Raw genomic sequence first — 24,927 nt, forward strand, 5'->3', positions numbered from 1 at the left:
TTTTTTATGAGAATTTGGGTACACTCGTTTCAACATATTTTTCATGTTCATCTTTTCATTTAGGGCTACAATTGGTAATTTTCCATTCTCTGTCTCACTGTACTTAACACCCTGATTATGTTTGGGGAATTGTCTCCTGTTGCTACTGTATATTCGGTCAGGCAGTGGTTGTGCAGAGAGGTACGGTACATTTTTGTTTAGCTGACTCTCCGGGGCTAAGGCAAAGGCGTGACATCCCCACTCTCATTTGGCGTTGGAGAAAAAAGACCTGTCAGCCCACAACACACTGCAGCAGAGGGGTGCAGTAAGATTCAATGCAATGTTTCCCTTCTAGCTTCATACATCCACAAAAACACACAGGCATTTGCCTCTAAACTATCTGCAGTGCAGAAAGAACGTTGAGGGTTAGGGTGTTTTTGTGAACTGAATATATAATGGTGATTTATCTGTGAATTATATATAGAGTAGAATACCTGGCAAATGGCAATACCTTGTGAAATAGAGCCATACAGATGTAGGATCTTAATTTGATACAGTTTGTTAGACGAGGAAAATAATCCTGCAAAAACAGGAAATCTGAATTATTATGTGGATTGTAATGAATGGACATTTTTGTAGTGCAGAAGTACACACACACACACACACACACACACACACACACACACACACACACACACACACAAATGCATGCATTCACAGATACACACACACACAGGCGAGCAGGGAAGATCTACAGCAATGATTGAAACATTGCACTTTTAGACTTTTTCATTTCAGAGAATGGTACTTCATTTGGGTAGTAAATATCCTGTGCCTTACAGAGCCATATACATCATGAGATGGCCGATGACCATAGTGAGGGATAACATGAAAGAGTGCTTCAATCCAATATCTATCTCCCAGACCCTCAAAACAAAGAACGGGAAGCACTTGTTTGTTGAAGATTCCACATACTCTTCAAGAGAAAATGGAGAAATCCACAACAAATCATGACAAAGCCTAACTGACTTTTTTATGACAAATTTTCATAACCTCTTGTCGATATGATTAATTATGGCTGGAGCTCTCTCAGTGAGCTGGTTTGACTGGCAGACGTAGCTAGCGGCAGTGGCTAAGGCAGATGATACTGGCATAATATACTGCTCCGATAAACTGCTCCCTCCCTCCCCTTCCTCTGTAGTGTGGCTAATTAAGCCCTGGAGAGAACAGAGGAGAAGATGATACTAGGAACCACAGACCTGCTGCTGCTGCACCTCCTCTGGACCCATCCATTTCTTATTGAACCTTTATTTTGACAGGGAGTCATGCTGAGACCAAGGTCTATTTTACAGATGAGCCCTGTGTACACATCAATATACACTATACATCAATATTCACATCAATACATGAAATGCAAAACACAATCAAATAAAAGGTCTGAATTGCCTTAGAGGCACCAACTCTTCCCATTTTAGAGAGCTTTGGAGATTATTCCACAAGTAAGGTAAAAAAAAAACTAAAAGCAGATTTACTTAACTCAGCGGAGATCAAAGGGATTTCCAGAGTTAGCCATCCCTTAGACCCGGGTCTGGTAGCTCATAGGTTAACATTGAAGTAAGGCATGGCAGAAGTTTATGCAAGAGGGCTTTATGAACAAAAATAGTGCAATGCATCATTCTACGAGACTTCAAAGAGGGGATGTCTACTGTCTGATACAGAAAGCAATGATGTGTACTGAACCTGTCCTTCCATCTCTACTGGGTCCACTCTGGGTCCTGGTCCTCACTCTGCTCCACACCCAGGACCCTGATGCTCTACAGTGGTTACCTCCCAAATGCCACCCTATTACCTAGTGGACTACTTTTGACCAGGGTTCATAGGGATCCTATGCCATTTGGGATGCAATCTGTCTCTGGTTCCTTACTGACCAGAAGGGAGGGTCAGTGGATATTAGGATATGGTTCAACATGATAAATCAGTTCACCTTTGAGTGGAATTGGGGAAACGTGTTAATAATAATTTAGTAGTGATATACTGTATATTGATATGACAAATGATATTCCGTTCCAGTTTACATGAGGGCTTCACTTTGTTGTTTTATGCTGTGAATGTGTGCAATGCTTGGTTACGTTTTTTTGTATGCAGTCCTGGTTTTCATTGATTTCAGTTGGACAAAAATGTAATAAACGGAAATAAAGCTGTGAATAAATAAACACAATGTCGTTGTGGTGTTGTAAATCCACCACTACAGTAGTTTCCCAATGTCAATGTAGATCATGATATTTATGCAAAATTGTCTACAGAAAATATGAATAAGCTTATGGAGTAGAATGAAACAGTGTTTAGATTCAATCCATCAGGGGAGAATAAGTCTGTAGCTACTGCTACAGGGAGATTTCAACAGCTCTTTGTGAGTGTGTGTATGGCACTGTATTTGTTTGTGTTTTTGCTAAATCGTTTTTTACAGTGTTCTCCAATGGAGACCTTTTTATACAGGTTGTGTTTGTGTGTGCATGTGCCTGCGTGCATGTAGACTTATCTCCCTGCAATGAGAGACATGGGCTTGACATGAAACTAGATGGAGAGAGGGAAAAGAGAGAGAGGAAGAGTAGAAAGGGAGAAACCGAGAGTTTCACACCAGAACAGTCACATGGCCCCTTAGGCATGGAGGAAGACAAACACACACTATTCCAAAGGAAGCAATTCACCATGGGGGAGTGATTTGGTAGGTCACTAGGGAGCTGCTTAGGAACTCAGACATGAGAAAGCACTCTGGAGGATCCAGCCAGCACCCTCAGCACACAATGTTCTCTCTCACATCACACACCCTATATCTGTGTTCTACACCTGTGCAAAGAAACAAGATCAACATCTCGCCCCATATACAGTACTATATATATATAAAACCAACAATTTCTGTGACATCCTACAGTAGTATGTTTGGTGGTGTTTCCTATTTTGCTCAGCCAGACAGCTACAGTAAAAGTCTAATCACACCCTGGCTATGTAACATATGATTATGTTACATTACATTGAAATATGACTTGACAGACAGACCCCTAGTAATTTTTTGGAATATGTTATCGAGTACTACATATGCGGAATGGGAAAAGGGCCTTATGAATATTGTAACATGACACAAGAGAATATAAATAATGAATCTATACACTAACCCAGCCATACTCAACAGGTGGACCGCAGTCCGGATCCAGAACGGGGTCAATATGGACAGTGGGTCCCGACTTAAATATATATTTTTTTAAAGAAATGAACCAGGCTTTTAACTTACATCTGTTGAGTTCTAGTATAAGGCACAATATGTTATTTTGATGTCATGTTGTTCACAGACAGACCTTACAGAGCTATTTGCAGTTTTTTTTAATCGCCTTGTTACTATTGTCACAAGTAAGTGGTATGTTTTCACAAGTCTTAGTACAACACTCCAAACTGGTAACACTTGTAACACAGCCAGTCTTTCATTCAAAATCTGTCATTGTGCATTCATTTGGATTGTAAACATCTCTCACCACACAACCATTGATTCAAAATATACATTTATTGTGAAATGAGATCACAACATCGGTTTAATCACCAAACACAAAATAATGATATCTCTTCAATTTAGTTGTTTTCACTACCAGTCAATCCAATAGCAAACAATGCAAGATACCTGTTTCAAATCACCCTTAGAATTGTTGAAAGTAATATGCTACAGTACTGTAAATAACACACATTGGGCAATACACTTACATTACCTGACAGAATCTATAATTTTCATAATATCTATCCAATTTGTAATCAAAGGTGTGATCAGACATCCTCTACAATTATTCATGCAAAAAGAAAATTGGATATAATTGCAACATACTGTGGGTGTACGGTCTGTAATCAAATGTAAGAAATGGAATACAATTGAATGAATGACAATGAAACATAATGTTCAGCAGACATTCACTTGCATCAAGCCTGTCTTGTGTCACATCTGCTCCTGTTACGTCCTCTGGTGTTCATCCGGTCACTTCCTGACCTGCAGTTGCTACCCCTGTACACTCTCTCTCTCTCCCTTACTGTGTGATTATGTGGTTGGAGACAGGTGTGTTGGAGTCAGAGCAGATCCCTACCAGCTGCAACTTGTTCCATAATCAAGACCTCTACAAATACTCAGTCCTGCCACTTCCACTCTGCCAGATCGTAATCTCTGCTCAGTCAATTCATGATTCTAGCTATTTATGATTATTCAAGATCCTGTTACTCTGCTGTGCCTGTTTCCCTGCCTTACACCATTTATCCTCTCATTGCAGTTACCTCTCTGGGTCCTGTTTCACATCTCACCACCCAACTACCGTGCTCTGGATTTCACTCACCACCACTACCTTGGATTCCCCTCAGGACCTGTTTACCCTGTTCTACTCAGCTAACTCTTACCTTAGTCTCCAAATCTGTTTTTTCTGCAACTCATCCGAGCTTCCCCGGATCTGCACTCCATATCTCTCTGTGTAACAAATACTTTGGTTCATTCATCCCTGTTTCCTCATCTGAGTCTGCTCTTGGATTCCTCTGTGTTGCTCCGCTTAGTCTTGAGCATTTGGCCAAAAATTCTCATCCACATCAGTGAATGTCCTCATTGATCACGCACCTCAAGAAAAACCTTTTGGCATGGCGAATCCAAGTTTGACATTGGTCTGCATTGATTTCGTCAGATGCCTCATCCGTGGCCAGAAAGAGGGTGGCTTGCTCATGGGGATGGTGATCGTACACCTTCTACCTCCATGCTGAAGAAAAATCCACAATAGGATTGAGGAAATGAGAGTATGGGGGCAAGTATATGGTCACAAATCGGAGATGGGCCCGAAACCATGCCTGAACCACCTCTGCGTGGTGGAACCTGAGATTGACCCACATAATAACATAGGTGACACCTTCACCTTGACAGGCCTACTAAATTTAATTGAGACACATTGGGGTGTGCAGCATTGTTGGATCCAAGTAATGGCCTACGTCCTGCCACACCATCTTCAGAGAGAGCTGCGCACATGGAGATGTTCCCCCCACGTTATCCAGGCACTTGGATTGTCTCCCGAAGAGGTTTTGCCCATGGCACCGAGATTTGGCCAGGTTGAAGCCCACTTCATCAACAAAGATATACTTGTGATGGTTCACAGCATCAAGCACCATCACCCTCTAAATTTTTATTTTTTATTTTATTTTTACAGTATAGTTCCAAAATGATGTTGTGAATCAAATAGTAACAGTAATTCAGTATATAATGCTGTACCTGAACATACTAGGCCCGCAGTTGTTTCACCGGGTCGTTTCTCTCAAAAGGCACCATGTAAATGTTTTTCATATCTGGTGCATCTTCAAAAGGTGAGAGATTGCCAATGTGGCATCCATCAGCCTACTAACAAAGGTGTCATCATTCTCAATGTCCTGCTTCATTTCGGACAGCCGTCATTCCTGGCCCTTACCATTTCCACCACTGCCCTCTCCTTCTGTCAATTCTGAGGGTAGAACAGAGTATACGGTCACTAGATCATACTGTAAGAATACTGTAACAGGTTTTGTGAATTTACATGCATTACAATGTAATTTATTGTAAATGTAATGATAAAGCATAGTGCATATCCTGCCAAATGTTCTCATGATCGAGTTGACAGTTGATCTTCTCAGATTGGGGTGAACTAATCTGTCAACCTCTGCCATGGTAAGGCCTCTGTTTACCACATGGTCAACAACGATGGCTCGGACTTCATTAGACACAACCGTTCCCTGCCGTCTGCCTCCCTCTCTTTGATATCCACCTCTTTGACGGGGCCCATGCCCACTTCTTTGACCTCTTTGATGGGGCTCATGCCCACCTCTCTGATGGGTCCCTTGTCCACGAGCTCTTTGATTTCTTCTTCTCCCTTGCTGTCTATTCTGCTCCATGTTGAAAGAAATTGCAAGTGTTCACACACCCCCTTTTATATGGTGACCAATTGTGGTTACCACAGTCATGTAAGGTTATCATGTATCATACATTCCATGTTTATACTTTACAAACACACATTTTATTTCTGTAGTTCTCAAAATCCATATATAGTAGACCAACCAGTTTAAAATCGATAGGTGTACCAAGCGGTTAAGTGATTAGCCATTAAGTGATGGTCAAATACATTTAAACAAATGAGAAGAGAATCATATAAAAATTATTGTGAACTTATTGCATTGTGAAAGGAAATTACTTTATATGAAAGGTATTTCTAGATGAAACACTGATTAGGTTTTGTGCAAAAGTTACTGTGTGATTTTTGTGTTGAAAATGTGCTTAAATGTGCTTTTGTAATGAAAGTTGTGAAATTTGAGCACACACTTGTGAAAATATTACCAAAGTAATTTAAAAAAAGTTGTATAACCTGTCAGAAATGTCCAGTTGGTCAACTAGCCCATGTTAGTCAGGTAAGTTAGGCTAACCAGCTATCTTAAATCTTGTAGTTATCATTGGCCAGATTATGTGCCCAGGGGCTTCGACTCCAAGGAGGCATTGATTTTGTCACTCAGCTATTATGTAAACATACATAAGACGGCAAAATGTGTAGAATTGCAGGAAATCGGCTCTAAAACTGCAACATTTTCTCTCGCCCCATGACAAAATGTGTAGAATTGCAGGAAATCGTCTCTAAACTGCCACATTTTCTCTCGCCCCATGACAAAATGTGTAGAATTGCAGGAAGTCGGCTCTAAAACTGCAACATTTTTCTCTCGCCCCATGACAAAATGTGTAGAATTGCAAGAACTTGGTTTTAAAACTGCTAAATGTTCTTTCCCCCAACAAGACGGCGTGAACAGTTCGGGGTTACATGCGTTGCGAGGTACAGGTTTGTTACTAAGGTGATAAAAGACAATATCCATCTGGACCTTTGCCACCTAGGACATTTGTGTGACCAGACCTTCTCCAATTTGAGTACCCCTTCACTAGTCTATGTAGTGCTGTACTGTACACAGTATTTGTAACTATTAGAAATGCTCCCATCACTTTTATTTCAATGTGTCATTATCCAATGAATATCCCTGTTTCCACATCAGTTATTATGAACACAAATTTCAATGGACTAATACAACACAAATTTTACTGTCTCGTAAAGATGATATTTGTTGGAAATGAGAAAGTGTGTGTAAGACAAAGTTCTCATTGTGTTGAAGCATTGACTGACTCCTCCTCTTTTTGATCCGCAGGCCGTAATCTCCAGAACTTTGAAGACAATGCTATTGATGCAGTAGATGGCCTCAGACAGGACAAAAAAAAGCTAGCTCTTTGAGATCTCGTGCCCCGCTTCTCTGTGCCTTGCTAGCGTACTGTACCCTCCCCAATTCCAGAGACAGAGGAAATCAGAAGAAGAGAAGCACCAGACAGCAGTGATCTGACTCACACAGGGCCCAGGGACATGTCATCGGGGAGGTCCCCTTGGTTGGGGCTGCGCCCCCTGCCCCAACCGCTCCACCTCTCCCCCCTCTGCCTACTGTGTGTGTGTGTGTACCTCCTGGCCCAGGCCCCACTGGGTCTTTCCATGTCAGGTTTCAACACGGACACCAAGAGAGAGATCACAGTGGATGGAGACCTGATCATAGGGGGTCTGTTCCCTGTGCACCAGAAGGGCGAGGGGCCTGAAGACTGTGGGAAGATCAACGCTCAGAGAGGGATTCAGAGACTGGAGGCCATGTTGTTAGCCCTGGACGAGATTAACAAGGACGAGCACCTGCTGCCGGGGATACGGCTGGGAGCCCACATCCTGGACACCTGCTCTAAGGACACTTACGCCCTGGAACAGAGCCTGGAGTTTGTCCGTGCCTCCCTCACCAAGGTGGACGACAGTGAGTACACTTGCCCTGATGGCTCCTACGCCATCCATGACGACGTCCCTCTGGCCATCTCTGGGGTGATAGGAGGCTCCTACAGCGACGTCTCCATACAGGTACAGCACTGACTCAGCATGTAGTGGGGTAAAATGGATAATATATGTATTGTATATATACCTCACATGCGACTTGTACAATGCAATTAATATGACAAAGTCTATTAAAATGAATATCTGACTCCATAAAGATAATTTAGCAATACACAAGAGAGTATAGTTGAGTTAAAGTAATAGTAAGGTCAAGAAAGGTCTGAGAATGGTCTATATCAAAGGCAGATATTTAATATTCTAAAATTAATGATAACATTATTCATGACATAAAGCTCAAGACAATACTAGCATTAGTATTCTAGGCATGATCCGAGAGGGAGAGAGATAGAAGTCATAACCTAAAAGAGAAAAAGGGTGTATCTCTCCAGCACAGGTCAGGAACAAAGAGACAATGAATCTGAGACCCCTTTATAACATCTGAGTTTTTTAAATTCAAAATCTGTTTTTGTTCAATAGTAGTAATGTAAAGTTAAGCTCCAATCAAATATCAGACCTGCAGGACGTTATCACAAAATAATATCTGCATCACAGAATGGGGTTTGGAGAGCAACACTGAGAAGACAATAAAAGCGTAAACAGTCACTTCAAGTAGCTGGGCCGCCCTACTTAATCCTCGCTTGAACACAGCTGATTCTGAATCAGACAGAAGTGTTCACAACTGGACGACCAGCACTGTAGTCACTGTAGACAATCTTAAGACCAGTAGTCCATGGCCCTAGCAGCAACAATTCAGGAGGGTCCTTTTGGCGGGTAGCATTGTCTTCTGCTTTAGACATGCAAATATACTTCCTGCAAATGTCTTCCTGCAAGCGAGCTAGAAAGGAATGCTACATTCTTCTTTGTAAGAGCAAAACAAAGAGACTGTCCAAGACATCACAGATGAATTCCATATTTCAATAAACATACAATGGTATTTTTATCTGATTGGATTGGTCAATAGCAACTTCAGATGTGGTTTTATCAAGATGATCAGAGATCACAACATACAGTATTTAAAATTAATATTAATATCCCTTTGAGAAAAAATGGATTCGCCTTGATAATTTGAAAATGAACAAGAACCAAAACTTTGAAATATAAAAAAAATAAAATGATTTAACCTTTATTTAACTAGGCAAGAAAGTCAGTTAAGAACCAATTATAATTTCCTGCGGGGACTGGAGCCTGGGAAATCAAGAACAATTCTTGAAGTTAAATCAAAACAACTTTCAAGCAACTCAAAATATAAATACAATTATAGGGTAAGAGTGGTTTCACAAGCAATTTGGAAATGAAGTGTAGCATCTCAATTTACAGCACCCAACATTACCATATCAATGGTGAAGGTTCTAATTCCATTTTGTGAGAAACAAGGCAATGACGGTTCATAGCACACACACATCTATACATTCAGATGGACTTAGCCACATGTACTACGCATAGGAAAACAAAATATTATTTGTGTCTTAACAGGAGCCACTACATTATGTCTAGCAATCTGTGTAGATAAAAAAGCACCCCAGCAAACAGTGGACGTCCTGAGAACATTCGGCAACCTTTCCATTAGGTACCTTGATGATTTTGGCGCAACGTTATCCCACTTTTTGAGAATGTTCTAGGAGCGTTGCGTGATGATCCCGAATTAAAGTTCTCTGGGGGACCTTTGTCTAGTTCCCTGTCAGTTCCCAGGACGTCACTGAGGACAATGTTAGGACCTTTTTAGGATGTTCTCAGGACTTTCATTTGACTAGTCCTTAGGACATTGTGTGATGGTCCTAAGGGAACATTCTCTGGGGAACCTTTCAATAGTTCCCTGTAAGTTCCCAGGGCTTTCATTTTCCTAGTCCTTAAGATGTTGCATGATGGTCCCAAGGTAACATTCTCTGGGGGAACTTTTTATATTTCCCAGTTTGACCCTGAGATGTTTTTAGGATATTCTTGGGGCATTGTGTAATGGTCCTCTGAAGGTCACCTGAACATTTTTAGGACATTGTGTCATGGTCCACTGGAGGTTTTGTCTATGTTCCTGGTTGGTCCCGTGGATGTCACCGAGGACGTTTTTAGCACATCTTGGGATGTTGTGTCATGGCCCCCTGGAGGTTTGGTCCCAATAACCTCCTAAAAACAGAGACCAACCGGAAACTAGACAAAACCTCAAGTTGACCATGACACAACGTCCTGACGACTTCATGTGACTATTTTGTGACATCCCGGGGTCGTCCTAACGACTAATTATTGTTTGCAGGGACATTCACAAAAATACCTTCTGTATGTAGATGTCACAAATGGATATACAGTACCAGTCAAAAGTTTGGGTTTTTCTCTATTTTTACTATTTTCTACATTGTAGAATAATAATAAAGATAGCGGTCTAAGGCACTGCTTCTCAGTGCTAGAGGCGTCACTACAGACCCTGGTTCCATTTCACAACCGGCCGTGATTTGGAGTCCCATAGGGCGGCGCACAATTGGCCCAGCATCATCCGGGGTAGGCCATCATTGTAAATAAGAATTGGTTCTTAACTGACTTGCCTAGTTAAATAAAAAATAAGAAATCAAGATATGTTTTATATTTTAGATTCTTCAAAGTAGCCACCTTTTCTTTGCCTTGATGACAGCTTTTCACACTCTTGGCATTCTCTCAACCAGCTTCACCTGGAATGATTTTCCAACTGTCTTGAAGGAGTTCCTACATATGCTGAGCACTTGTTGGCTGCTTTTCCTTCACTCTGCGGCCCAACTCATCCCAAACCATCTCAATTGGGTTGAGGTCGGGTGATTGTGGAGACCAGGTCATCTGATGCAGCACTCCATCACTCTCCTTCTTGGACAAATAGCCCTTACACAGCCTGGAGGTTGGGTCATTGTCCTGTTGAAAAACAAATGATAGTCCCACAAGTGCAAACCAGATGGGATGGCATATCGCTGCAGAATGCTGTGGTAGCCATGTTGGTGAAGTGTGCCTTGAATTCTAAATACATCATTGATAGTGTCACCAACAAAGCGCACCCACACCATCACACCTCCTCCTCAATGCTTCATGGTGGAAACCACACATGCAGAGATCATCCGTTCACCTACTCTGCGTCTCACAAAGACACCGGTTGGATCCAAAAACTTCAAATTTGGCCTCATCAGACCAAAGGACAGATTTCCACTGGTCTAATGTCCATTGCTCTTGTTTCTTGACCCAAGCAAGTCTCTTCTTATTATTGGTGTCCTTTAGTAGTGGTTTCTTTGCAGCAATTTGATGATGAAGGCATGATTCACGCAGTCTCCTCTGAACAGTTGATGTTGAGATGTATCTGTGATCGCTGTGAAGCATTCATTTGGACTGCAGTTTCTCTAATGAACTTATCCTCTGCAGCAGAGGTTACTCTGGGTCTTCCTTTCTGGTGGCGGTCCTCATGAGAGCCAATTTCATCATTGCGCTTGATGGTTTTTGCGACTGCACTTGATGAAACTTTAAAAGTTCTTGAAATTTTCCGCATTGACTGATCTTCATGTCTTAAAGTAATGATGGACTGTCGTTTCTCTTTGCTTATTTGAGCTGTTCTTGCCATGATATAGACTTGGTATTTTACCAAATAGGGCTACCTTCTGTATACCACCCCTACCTTGTCATAACACAACTGATTGGCTCATCAGATTAAGAAGGAAAGAAATTCCATAAATTAACTTTTAACAAGGCACACCTGTTAATTGAAATGCATTCCAGGTGTCTACCTCATGAAGCTGGTTGAGAGAATGCCAAGAGTGTGCAAAGCTGTCATCAAGGCAAAGGGTGGCTACTTTGAAGAATCTCAAATATGAAATATGTTTTGATTTGTTTAACACTTTTTTGGTTACTACATGATTCCGTATATGTTATTTCATAGTTTTTATATCTTCACTATTATTCTACAATGTAGAAAATAGTAAAAATAAAGAAAAATCCTTGAATGTGTCCAAAGTTTTGACTGGTATTGTGGAAACCATTGAGTTGTAAAGGAAGAATTAGTTAACACATCTTCAAATAATCTATAGCCTAAGTTTTAGGAGAAAGCTCCCAATCTACTTTATGCTGCAAGTAGAATCGAGATGGTCAGCCCCTCCCTAAATCTCAACATCTCTGCATAGTATGACTGTTTCTGTGACAAAAGTTATCGAACCTAACTGGATAGGAAGTCCTACTCTGTGGGCCGGCAGGCTGCCTGAAATGTGAATGAGGATTTCCTCTGCCAAGATTCCAACAGTGCCTGACCGTATGCTATTCTTTCGGTTGAATGCATTCAGTTGCACAACTGACTTGATATCCCCTTTCCTTTCCCTTTTACAGAAATCACAATAATGCTTTGTGGGCTCTTTGTACCAGCAATAGGGGCTGTTTCAGTAGCTTGGTCTGCTCACACACTAGAGAGTGGTGTGGATGGGCACACCACACCCATAGGTGCGACTGACTGTGCGACAAATCCGCTATGTCTATCTGAGTCAGAAATGTCGTTTTGGAGCTTATTTGTGCTCTCTTCTAACAAATCTCGCTGTGCATCATGTAGAAATAACCTGCGATTTTTTGCATGCTTGAGCTGCTCTATTTTGCGCTTCGATGTCCCTTTGATTATCTCATACACCAGATAGGTGCAGTGAAATGCGTTGTTTTACAGGATCAGTCATAGTAATACGGTGCCCCTGCAGCAAATTAGGGTTAAGTGCCTTGCTTAAGGGCACATTGACAGATTTTTCACCTTGTTGGATCGGGTATTTGAACCAGCGACCTTTCGGTTACTGGTTTAACCTCTGTAGGGTGTGTGGGAGTCCCACCTGGCTAACATCCGGTGAAATTGCAGAGCACCAAATTCAAAAACAGAAATACTCATAATAAAAATTCAAAAAACATAGAAGTGTTATACATCGCCTTAAAGATTAATTTCTTGTTAATCCAACCGCTGTGTCAGATTTTTAAAAGGCTTTACGGCAAAAGCATACCATGCGATTATCTGAAGACAGCGCCCAGCACACAAAACATTACAAACAGTTACCAGCCAAGTAGAGGAGTAACAAAAGTCAGAAATATTGATCAAATTAATCACTTACCTTTGATGATCCTCATATGGTTGCACTCACAAGACTCCCAGTTACCCAATAAATGTTTGTTTTGTTCGATAAAGTCCCTCTTTACATACAAAAACCTCAGTTTTGTTGGCGCGTTTTGTTCAGTAATCCAATGGCTCCAAGGCGGTCACAGCAGGCAGACGAAAAATCCCAAAAGTATCAGTAAAGTTCGTAGAAAAATGTCAAACGATGTTTATAATCAATCCTCAGGTTGTTTTTAGTCATAATAATCAATAATATTTCAACCAGACAATAGCTTTGTCAATATAAAAGATGGTAGTCTAACTCTCTCATTTTTCAGAATACAAGCCTGAAACAATTTATAAAGACTGTTGACATCTAGTGGAAGCCGTAGGAAGTGCAATCTGAGTCCTAAATCATTGGATACTGTATAGGAAAACTTCAAACATAAAAAAATCCCACTTCCTGGATGGATTTTTCACAGGTTTTTGCCTACCATATCAGTTATGTTATACTCACAGACTTTAGAGTGTTTTCTATCCAAATCTACCAATTATATGCATATCTTAGCTTCTGGGCCTGAGTAACAGGCAGTTTACTTTGGGCACGCTTTTCATCCGGAGGTGAAAATAGTGCCCCCTACCCTAGTGAGGTTAACACTATAATCGCTAAACTACTTGCCGCCCCATAGTGGTATCACAGTGGTATCAAGCATGCTCACCCCTAGTTTGCTGTGTCGCAATTCGTTTTTGCCAAGTAAAGATACAGCAAGGTCTAGAATTAACATCCTCTTAGATGTTTTCTTCTGCATGCCAATATATTGCCAGTACTGAAAAATGTAATCCCTATTTGAATCAAATGTGAGACTCTTCTTGCCTTTTTTGATCAAATCACTAATACGAGTTGATTGCCATTTCTCAAACAGATCCGTTGCTTGCATATTCCCCATCACGCATGTGTTCGTTATATATCAGGAAATCTAATCTAATAAATACCAGTTTAGCCCAAATGATCTGTATAATATATCACGTTGGTCACCATGTACTAAAGTGGGGTAATATTTATCATATATGTATTATTATATACAGTACCTCACATGCAACCCATAATAAGACTATGTAATTAATATGATGAAGTCTATTTAACTGAATATCTGACTCCATAAAGATAATTTGGTAGTATGCAAGAGACTATAGTTGAGTTAAAATAATAGTAAGGTCAAGAAAGGTCTGAGAATTTTCTGTTCTAAAATGAATGATAACATTATACAATGCATTAAGCTTAAGTTACAATACTAGCATGACAATACATTATTCTAGGCATGATCAGAGAGGGAGATAGAAAGAGAAGTCATAGCCTGAAAGGCCATGCCTCAAGAGTCCCTGGGGTGGTGAGAGAAAAAGAGACAGTGTATCTCACCAGTGCAGGTCAGGAACAAAGTGAAAGAGCTACAGGATGTCATCACAACAGAACCTCTGCTTCACAGAGGTGTGACAGAATGGGGTTGGAGAGCAACACAGAGAAGGCTGAATTCCTGAGAAGATAATGAAACCTTTCACATAGAGTGTAAATAGTCACTTTCAGGGCTGGGCCCACCATAAATACACACTAATGAGCTTTGTTTATGCTGCTCTATTCTATAAACTCATACTTGGATCTTACCTACAATGAGTATACAAAACACTGAAAAAAATCTGCTCTTTCCATGACAAACTGACCAGGTGAATCCAGGTGAAAGCTATGATCCCTTATTAATGTTATTTGTTAAATCCACTTTAATCAGTATAGATTAAGGGGAGGAGACAGGTTAAAGAATAATGCTCAAGCCTTGAGACAATTGAGACATAGATTGTTTATGTGTGTCATTCAGAGGGTGAATGGGCAATACAAAAGATTTAAGTGTCTTTGAACGAGGTCTGGTAGTAGGTGCCAGGCGCACCGGTTTGTGTCAAGAACTGCAACGGTGCTGGGTTTTTCACACTCAACAGTTTCCCGTGTGTATCAAGAACGGTCCACCCCCCAAAGGACATCCAGCCAACTTGACACAACTGTGGTTAGCATTGGAGTCAACATGGTCCAGAATCCCTGCCCTGACAATATGGGGGGGGGGGGGGTGCAAATCAATATTAGGAAGGTGTTCCTAATGTTCGGTATACTCGGTGTATGGTTGCTGGTTATAAGTACAGAGAGTTTTCTTAGGTTCTTGCTACTTTCTGATATAAGGAGATGTTTTTTCTTCTTCTAACCAAACACTGAATTGCTCCAAGTTTCTAAATGTATCTCCAACTCTTGGGTTTTGAACAATCCCAACTCATGCAAGATAAATACTGATGCAGCAACTGTTCTGCAAATCTATGTCACTGTCCAGATAGCCATGGTTTCGCTCCATAGAATAGAGCAGGGACACGATGATTGATGGTCATATAAACTGTCTCTACATATAAACTAAAGTACCGGCAAGCAATTACGATGCTTCATGTTTAGTGAAATGTTAACACAGGTGCTTTAATGAAAATGGGCTATGTATGGCAGATCTGTTTACCTGTTTGCCTATATGCTTGGCTGATTTAATTTAGAGGATTTAGAGGAGCTCTTCTCTTCAATGGTAATTCACACTCCAGCAGTGGGCCTGTCAGATGAAGACATGCAGCAGATGTTGGGTTGAGAAGGATGGGCTGATGGTATGACTAGTGACAGCATGATTACTTTCAGCAGCAGTAACAGTAGCAGCAGTAGCGACTGACTGGTGAGGCTAAGCAAGGAAAGCGCCTCAAAAGCACGTGATGAAAGGCCTACTAATTGGGGGCCCTATTCAAACCCCTTGACTTCTTCTACAATTTATTATAAAATGTATATATATTTTTTAAATCCCTCATCAATCTGCACACAATTCCCCATAATGACACAGCAAAAATGTTTCTGTGTATAAAAAATAAAACTGAAATATCACATTTACATAAGTATTCAGATACTCATTACTTTGTTGAAGCACCTTTGGCAGCTATTACAGCCTTGAGTCTTCTTGGCTTTGACGCTACAAGCTTGGCATTGATTGGCACACCTGTTTTTTCGGGGAGTTTCTCCCATTCTTCTCTGCAGGTCCTCTCAAGCTCTGTCAGTTTGGATGGGGAGCGTCACCGCACAGCTATTTTCAGATCCCTCCAGAGATGTTTGATCGGGTTCAAGTCCGGGCACTGGCTGGGTCACTTAATGACATTCAGAGACTTGTCCTGAAGCCACTCCTGCGTTGTCTTGGCTGTGTGCTCAGAGTCGTTGTACTGTTGGAAGGTGAACCTTCCATGAGGACATGAATGTTCTGGAGCAGGTTTTCATCAAGGAACTCTCTGTACTTTGCTCCGTTCATCTTTCCCTCGATCCTGCATAGTCTCCCAGTCCCTGTCCTTGTAAAACTTATGTTGCCACCACCATGCTTCACCGTAGGAATGGTGCCAGGTTTCCTCCAGACGTTACGCTTGGGATTCAGGCCAAATAGTTCAATCTTGGTTTCATCAGACCAGAGAATATTGTTTCTCATGGTCTGAGAGTTCTTGAGGTGCCTTTTGGCAAACTCCAAGTGGGCTGTCATATGCCTTTTAATGAAGAGTGGCTTCCATCTGGCCACTCTACCATAAAGGCCTGATTGGTGCAGTGCTGCAGAGAAGGTTGTCCTTCTGGAAGGTTCTCCCATTTCCACAGAGGAAGTCTGGACCTCTATCAGTGTGACCATTGGGTTCTTGGTCACCTCCCTGACCAAGGCCCTTCTCCCCCGATTGCTCAGTTTAGCCGGGCGGCCAACTCTAGGAAGAGTTGGTGGTTTCAAACTTCTTCCGCTTAAGGCCACTGTGTTCTTGGGGACCTTCAATGCTGCAGAAATGTTTTGACACCCTTTCCAAATCATGTCCAATCAATTGAATTTTCCACCGGTGACTCCAATCAAGTTGTAAGCTCAATTTTGAGTCTCATAGCAAAGGATCTGAATACTTATGTAAATATGGTATTTATTTTTTCGGTTTGTCATTATGAGGTATTGTGTGTAGCTTGATGAAGGAAAAAAATATTGAATACATTTTAGAATAAGGCTGTAACGTAACAAAAGGTGGAAAAAGCCAAGGGGTCTGAATTCTTTCCGAATGCACTGTATATACACTACCGTTCAAAAGCTTGGTGTCACTTAGAAATGTCCTTGTTTCTTAAAGAAAAGCACATTTTTGTCCATTAAAATAACATCAAATTAATCAGAAATACAGTGTAGACATAGCTGCCAGTTGAGGACTTGTGAGGTGTCTGTTTCTCAAACTAGACACTCTAATGTACTTGTCCTCTTGCTCAGTTGTGCACCGGGGCCTCCCACTCCTCTTCCTATTCTGGTTAGAGTCAGTTTGCGTTGTTCTGTGAAGGGAGTAGTACACAGCGTTGTAAGAAACCTTCAGTAATTTCTCGCATGGAATAGCCTTCATTTTTCAAACAAGACGAGACTGACGAGTTTCAGAAGAAAGTTCTTTGTTTCTGGACATTTTGATAATGTCATCGAACCCACAAATGCTGACGCTCCAGATACTCATCTAGTCTAAAGAAGGCCAGTTGTATCGCTTCTTTAACTTCTTGCTCCTACTTGAGACGCAGATGTCTCAACTAGGCACCTGGAAATGCAAATGCGCTACGCTAAATGCTAAATGTACTCGTTAAAACTCAAACGTTCATCAAAATACACATGTAGGGTATTGAATTAAAGCTACACTCGTTGTGAATCTAGCCAACAAGTCAGATTTTTAAAATGCTTTTCGGCGAAAGCATGAGAAGCTATTATCTGATAGCATGCAACACCCCAAAATGCCTGAATGCGACGTAAACAAAAGATTTAGCGTAGCCGGCGCTACACAAAACGCAGAAATAAAATATAAAACATTCATTACCTTTGACGATCTTCTTTCTTGGCACTCCTATATGCCCCATAAACATCACTTTTGGGTCTTTTTTTTGATTAAATCGGTCCATATATACCCAAAAAAGCTTTCTATGGAAGCTGTGTAATTCAGAAAAAAACATTGTTTTATAACGCAGCGTCATTTTTTTAAATTAAAAAAGTCGACGATAAACTTTCACAAAACACTTCGAAATACTTTTGTAATCCAACTTTAGGTATTAGTAAACGTTTATAATCTATCAAAATGATTACAGGGCGATGTGTATTCAATAGCTCCTCGTCTTCAAATCAATGGCTGAAAATGTGCACCTCACAACATCCTGTCGGAGACCGGAAGAAATTGAATCCAGTTAGTTGGATTTACCAACAAAAAACTCCCTGGAAAATGACGACAATGGCGACATCGTGTGGAATCTGTAGGAATTGCATGCAGGCCCTTTTAACAACCCATGAAAGTGACACATGGAAATTATTTTTAGCTTTCAGAGAGCAGTTTTTATTGCGCTTTTCGATGTAACACACAATCTGTTATAGTCACAGCCGTGATTCAACCAGTTTTAGAAACTTCAGAGTGTTTTCTATCCACACATACTAATCATATGCATATACTATATTCCTGGCATGAGTAGCAGGACGCTGAAAAGTTGCGCGATTTTTAACAGAATGTTCGAAAAAGGAGGGGGTAGGATAAAGAGGTTTTAATCAGAACAACAGTTTTCAGCTGTGCTAATATAATTGCAAAAGGGTTTTCTAATGATCAATTAGCCCTTTAAAATGACAATCTTGGATTAGCTAACACAACGTGCCATTGGTTGCTGATAATGGGCCTCTGCACGCCTAAAAATCAGCCGTTTCCAGCTACAATAGCCATCTACACTGTATTTCTGATCAATTTGATGTTATTTTAATGGACAAAAATACGTGGTTTTCTTTCAAAAACCAGGACATTTCTAAGTGACCCCATCATTTTGAACAGTAGTATGAATATTACACACCCGTATATAAATGCACTACTGTTCAAAAGTTTGGGGTCACTTAGAAATGTCCTTGTTTTCCATGAAAACAGACATGAAATGAGTTGCAAAAAAATAGGAAATATTGTCAAGACGTTGACAAGGTTATAAATAATGATTTTTAATTGAAATAATAATTGTGTCCTTCGAACTTTGCTTTCGTCAAAGAATCCTCCATTTGTAGTAATTACAGTCTTGCAGAACTTTGGCGTTCTAGTTGTCAATTTGTTTAGGTAATCTGAAGAGATTTCACCCCATGTTTCCTGAAGCACCTCCCACAGGTTGGATTGGTTTGATGGGGACTTCTTACGTACCATACGGACAAGCTGCTCCCACAACAGCTCAATAGGGTTGAGATCCGGTGACTGTGTTGGCCACTCCATTATAGACAGAATACCAGATTACTGTTTATTCCCTAAATAGTTATTGTATAGTTTGGAGCTGTGCTTTGGGTCATTGCCGTGTTGTAGGAGGAAATTGACTCCAATTAAACGCTGACGGGAGAGTATGGCATGGCGTTGCAAAATGGAGTGAAAGCCATCCTTCTTCAAGATCCCTTTTACCCTGTACAAATCCCACTTTACCACCACCAAAGCACACCCAGACCATCACATTGCCTCCACCATGCTTGACAGATGGCGTCAAGCACTCCTCCAGCATATTTTCATTTTTTCTACGTCTCTTCTTTGTTATCCGAACACCTCAAACTTAGATTTGTCTGTCCATAACACTTTTTTCCTATCGTCCAGTGTCTGTATTGTTTTGCCCATCTTAATCTTTTCTTTTTATTGGCCAGTCTGAGATATGGCTTTTTCTCTGCAACTCTGCCTAGAAAGTCAGCATGGTGTTTTCTGGGTACTATTTAATGGAGCTAACAGTTGAGGAATTGTGAGGCGTCTGTGAGGCGTCTGTTTCTCAAACTAGACAATCTAATGTACTTGTCCTCTTGCTCAGTTGTGCACCGGGGCCACCCACTCCTCTTTCTATTCTGGTTAGAGCCAGTTTGAGCTATTCTGTGAAGGGAGTATTACACAGCATTGTTCGAGATCTTCAGTTTCCTGACAATTTCTCGCATGGAATAGCCTTCATTTCTCAGAACAAGAATAGACTGACGAGTTTCAGAAGAAAGTGCTTGTTTCTGTCCATTTTTAGCCTGTAATAGAACCCCCAAATGCTGATGCTCCAGATACTCATCTGGTCTAAAGAAGGCCAGTTGTATTGGTTCTTTAATCAGCACAACAGTTTTCAGCTGTGCTAACATAATTGCAAAAGGGTTTTCTAATGATCAATTAGCCTTTTAAAATGCTAAACTTTGATTAGCTAACATAACGTCATTGGAACACAGGAATTATGGTTTCTGATAATGTGTCTCTGTACGCCTATGTAGATGTTCCATAAACATCTGCCATTTCCAGCTACAATAGTCATTTACAACATTAACAATGTCTACACTGTATTTCTGATCAATTTGAACGGTGAGAGAGAGAGAGAGAGAATTGTGGACATTCTCTTACACACTCTAAACACGATCACCTGCATTTACATACACACATTCACAACTCCGTTCCAGCTCTACCATAGGAGCTTCTCTAGCCTAAAATGATCCCTCCCTATACAGCCACAGACCACCAATAGATTTCAATTAGGGTCCAAGCCATTATTAAACCTCCAGATGGAATTTTTGCAGTCCTTTCTTCCCCTTACTGTGCTCTGCTTCATAGGCTGAATGCCTAGGCTGCTTGGGAGGCAGGAAGGGCTGGATGAATAATAGAGTGGACCATTCTAGCCAGTGGGGGAGGGACTGCTCTCTGCATGAGATATGCCCATATGACAGGATAAAAGTATGTAATAAAGGTATGTGAAAAGCTTGGGATGGCTTACTCTCTCTCTCTGGGGTGCTTTGGTGAATGCTACACAGTGCTTCATTTTAGATGCTGATAACATCGTGTGTTATCCCTATAGTTTAAGGGGTCATTTGAGAATTATTTTAACTATTTGTTAATCATTAATTTCCCTCTCCTGTCAACAGGCTGAGAGGGGGATCCAGAGACAGTGCAACACATGCACTGATCTAGCCATCATCTAAATGCTAGATAATGATGAGACTCCATTACAACAAGCTACATTTTAAGTAGAAAATATCAGACTGAATACAGCAATGTGCTATTACTAATTCTAATCTAATGTACAGCGTATTCCTTCAAAACAAACATAAATACCTAACATAGAGAGAAAGCTCCTGTGAGGGGGTAGGGAATAGAGAGATTCAAATGATAGAGAGAGGGGATGGAGGGCATGCAAACACAGGCTTGACAAACGAAGTGTAACTTTGGTGAAGGACTATATCTGGGGCTACTGTCTCCTCTCAGGGAGCATGCCCTTGTCCTGTGTTAATTTATGGAGCTGCTATTATCAGCCTCTGTTTTCAGTTCTTCCCCAGCTATACACGCAGTTGCTCCACTGAATTTTTCAGCGGGTTGAATAGACCCACTTGCCTGCCTGACGATGCCCCCAGCCTTTGGATAACCCTCTTTTTAACCACATGCCCGCTGCCCTGTACTTAGACTACACACAGTCTCAGAGGGTGAAGGGGATAGCCTGGTACCTGATCTGTTTGTGCTGCTATTTGTGCTGACGAAGGAGTTCCCTCTCACTCTCTATCAGTGGTGGTCAGTGCAGTTTAAGATGAGGGAGGACGTATTGTTTTTTTAATAAGCATGGTCTTATTTCTATGACAGCATTTTGAATGACTGTCATTCATATTCCATTCACCCAGCTCAATGTAACAGCAATAGGTTTAGGCTAATTGATACTCCAATTTTCCCTATACCCATCATGAGGTTGCTAAAACCTAGCCTATGAATGACAGTTTACAACGTAGGTGCACACAGGTCGAGAGACACATTTAAAATGACAGACAGTGACACTTGGACAGACAGTGACATTCAATACCACCTTGCTTACTCTTGCCTGCATCTAGCTGATATAGGTTGTAATCATTAGTCCAACAGTTGCAAACGAGAGTTTCTATTTGTCAAATTCAGGTATGTTTATCCCTGTTTTGGTCCGTTTGCTTCCGTTTAAGAACCGTTTTTCAACAGAATGAGCGGAATGAATATACCCCTGATCACGTGTTAACACAGTTGACTTTCATCAAATATAATCACATTTTATTTGTTACATACACATGTTTAGCAGATGTTATTGCGGGTGTAGCATTACAGCCACATTGTATTCCTTCTCGCATCTATGCACTCTCCTCCGCTCACCTCTTCCCTTCGCTTGTGAACCTCAATGCACAACACATCAGCTGTATGTGACCAGACGATAAAACCTTCCCAAGCCAAACCACTACACACAGACTACATCGTTGTCACCATATTAGCTAACATAGCATACCTCTGTTTGAGCAGGGTGTTTCAGTAGGCTAAACTAGATAGCTGCATTTATTAGCTAAGTACAGTTGAGGTTGAAAGTTTACATACACTTAGGTTAGAGTCATTAAAACTCGTTTTTCAACCACTCCACAAATTTCTTGTTAACAAACTTTAGTTTTGGCAAGTCGGTTAGGACATCTACTTTGTGCATGACACAAGTAATTTTTCAAAAAATTGTTTACAGACAGATAATTTCACTTATAATTCACTGTATAACAATTCCAGTGAGTTAGAGGTTTACATACACTAAGTTGACTGTGCCTTTAAACAACTTGAAAATTCCAGGAAATTATGTCATGGTTTTAGAAGCTTCTGATAGGCTTATTGATATCATTTGAGTCAATTGGAGGTGTACCTGTGGATTTATTGCAAGGCCTACCTTCAAACTCAGTGCCTCTTTGCTTGACATCATGGGAAAATCAAAAGAAATCAGCCAAGACCTCAGAAAAACAATTGTAGACCTCCACAAGTCTGGTTCATCCTTGGGAGCAATTTTCAAACGCCTGAAGTTACCACGTTCATCTTTACAAACAATAGTACGCAAGTATAAACACCATGGGACCACGCAGCCGTCATACTGCTCAGGAAGGAGACGCGTTCTGTCTCCTAGAGATGAACGTACTTTGGTGCGAAAAGTGAAAATCAATCCCAGAACAACAGCAAAGGACCTTGTGAAGATGCTGGAGGAAACAGGTACAAAAGTATCTATATCCACAGTAAAAGGAGTCCTATATCGACATAACCTGAAAGGCCGCTCAGCAAGGAAGAAGCCAATGCTCAAAAAACGCCATAAAAAAGACAGACTACGGTTTGCAACTGCACATGGGGACAAATATCATATTTTTTGGAGAAATGGTCTGATGAAACAAAAATAGAACTGTTTGGCCATACTAACCATTGTTATCTTTGGAGGAGAAAGGGGGATGTTTGCAAGCCGAAGAACACCATCCCAACCGTGAAGCACGGGGGTGGCAGCATCATGTTGTGGGGGTGCTTTGCTGCAGGAGGGACTGGTGCACTTCACAAAATAGATTGCATCATGAGGATGGAAAATGATGTGGATATATTGAAAACATCAGTCAGGAAGTTAAAGCTTGGTCGCAAATGAGTCTTCCAAATGGACAATGACCCCAAGTATACTTCCAAAGTTGTGGCAAAATGGCTTAAGGACAGCGAAGTCAAGGTATTGGAGTGGCCATCACAAAGCCCTGACCTCAATCCTATCGAAAATGTGTGGGCAAAACTAAAAAAGTGTGTGCGAGCAAGGAGGCCTACAAACCTGACTCAGTTACACCAGCTCTGTCAGGTGGAATGGGCCAAAATTCACCTAACTTATTGTGGGAAGCTTGTGGAAGGCTAAGTGAAACGTTTGACCCAAGTTAAACAATTGAAAGGCAATGCTACCAAATACTAATTGAGTGTATGTAAACTTCTGACCCACTGGGAATGTGATGAAAGAAATAAAAGCTGAAATAAAATTCTCTACTATTGTTCTGGAATTTCACATTATTAAAATAAAGTGGTGATCCTAACTGACCTAATACAGGGAATTTTTACTAGGATTAAATGTCAGGAATTGTGAAAAACGGTGTATAAATGTATTTGGCAAAGGTGTATGTGAACTTCCGACTTCAGCTGTAAGTGGAAAAAAATGACATCTCTATTTCTCACTTCTCTTTCATCATGAAAGAAATTAATATGGTTCAACTACTGTCTTTCTCTCTATTTGAGTCAACTACTCACCACATGTTATCCACTGCAGTACTAGTTAGCTGTAGCTTATGCATTCAATACTAGATTCATTCTCTGATTCTTTGATTTGGTGGACATGTCAGTTCATGCTGCAAGAGCTCTGATAGGTTGGAGGACGTCCTCCGGAAGTTGTCATATTTACTGTGTAAGTCTATGGAACAGGTTGAGAACAATGAGCCTCCTATGTTTTGTATTGAAGTTTTTATTTTATTTCACCTTTATTCTGAAGTCAATGTACCCAGAGGAGAACGGAAACTAGCTGTCCTCCGGTTACACCATGGTGCTGTTGAGGCTACTGTAGACCTTCTTTGCAAAATAGTGTGTTTTAATCAATTATTTGGTGACTATTTATACTATTATAATTTTATGTTATTTTTTTCCATTTTTATTCACTCTAGAGGATGGTCCTCCCCTTCCTCCTCTCAGGAGCCTCCACTGCTCTCTATGTTGTAGTGGTGAGCTGGTGGGCCAGTAGGTGTCTGTCTGATGAACTAGACCGAGTCTAGTAAGGTTGATTGAACTTGGCCCAGACCGTTCCACAGGGTTCCAGGGAGTGTAAATCTTTCATCACCTTCATTGCGACACCACTGTCTGTGCTTTATAGGGCGTTTTGTTCAGCCTTCCCTTTGTGTGCTGAGCAAACTAGCCCTCAATTATTAAGACTAATCTTCTCTTGTATTGCACTTCCTTTATCATTCATGTCTTAAGCACTTTGGCTTCGCAAACACACTGTACTGTCATCACAATTGCGGCTGATATAATTCCTACAAAGGCTCACATTGTGCGGACTATGATTCATAGAGACTGATTGATGGCCCCATAAACAAGGATTTCCTGTGCTCCTAA

General features: G+C 40.9%; 1 protein-coding gene across 1 annotated transcript in view; it reads left to right on the forward strand.

Moving 5' to 3' along the window:
* The window catches only part of LOC110528160 (metabotropic glutamate receptor 2-like), an 85,169-nt gene that overhangs the window by 15,257 nt on the left and 44,985 nt on the right, over nt 1-24,927 (forward strand). Inside the window, exon 2 of the mRNA XM_021609988.2 lies at nt 7,195-7,931. Coding sequence (XP_021465663.2) covers nt 7,404-7,931 — 528 coding nt within the window. The 5' untranslated portion in view covers nt 7,195-7,403. The remainder of the gene's footprint in view (nt 1-7,194; nt 7,932-24,927) is intronic.

Source organism: Oncorhynchus mykiss, chromosome 7, assembly GCF_013265735.2.
Source record: "Oncorhynchus mykiss isolate Arlee chromosome 7, USDA_OmykA_1.1, whole genome shotgun sequence".
NCBI lineage: Eukaryota > Metazoa > Chordata > Actinopteri > Salmoniformes > Salmonidae > Oncorhynchus > Oncorhynchus mykiss.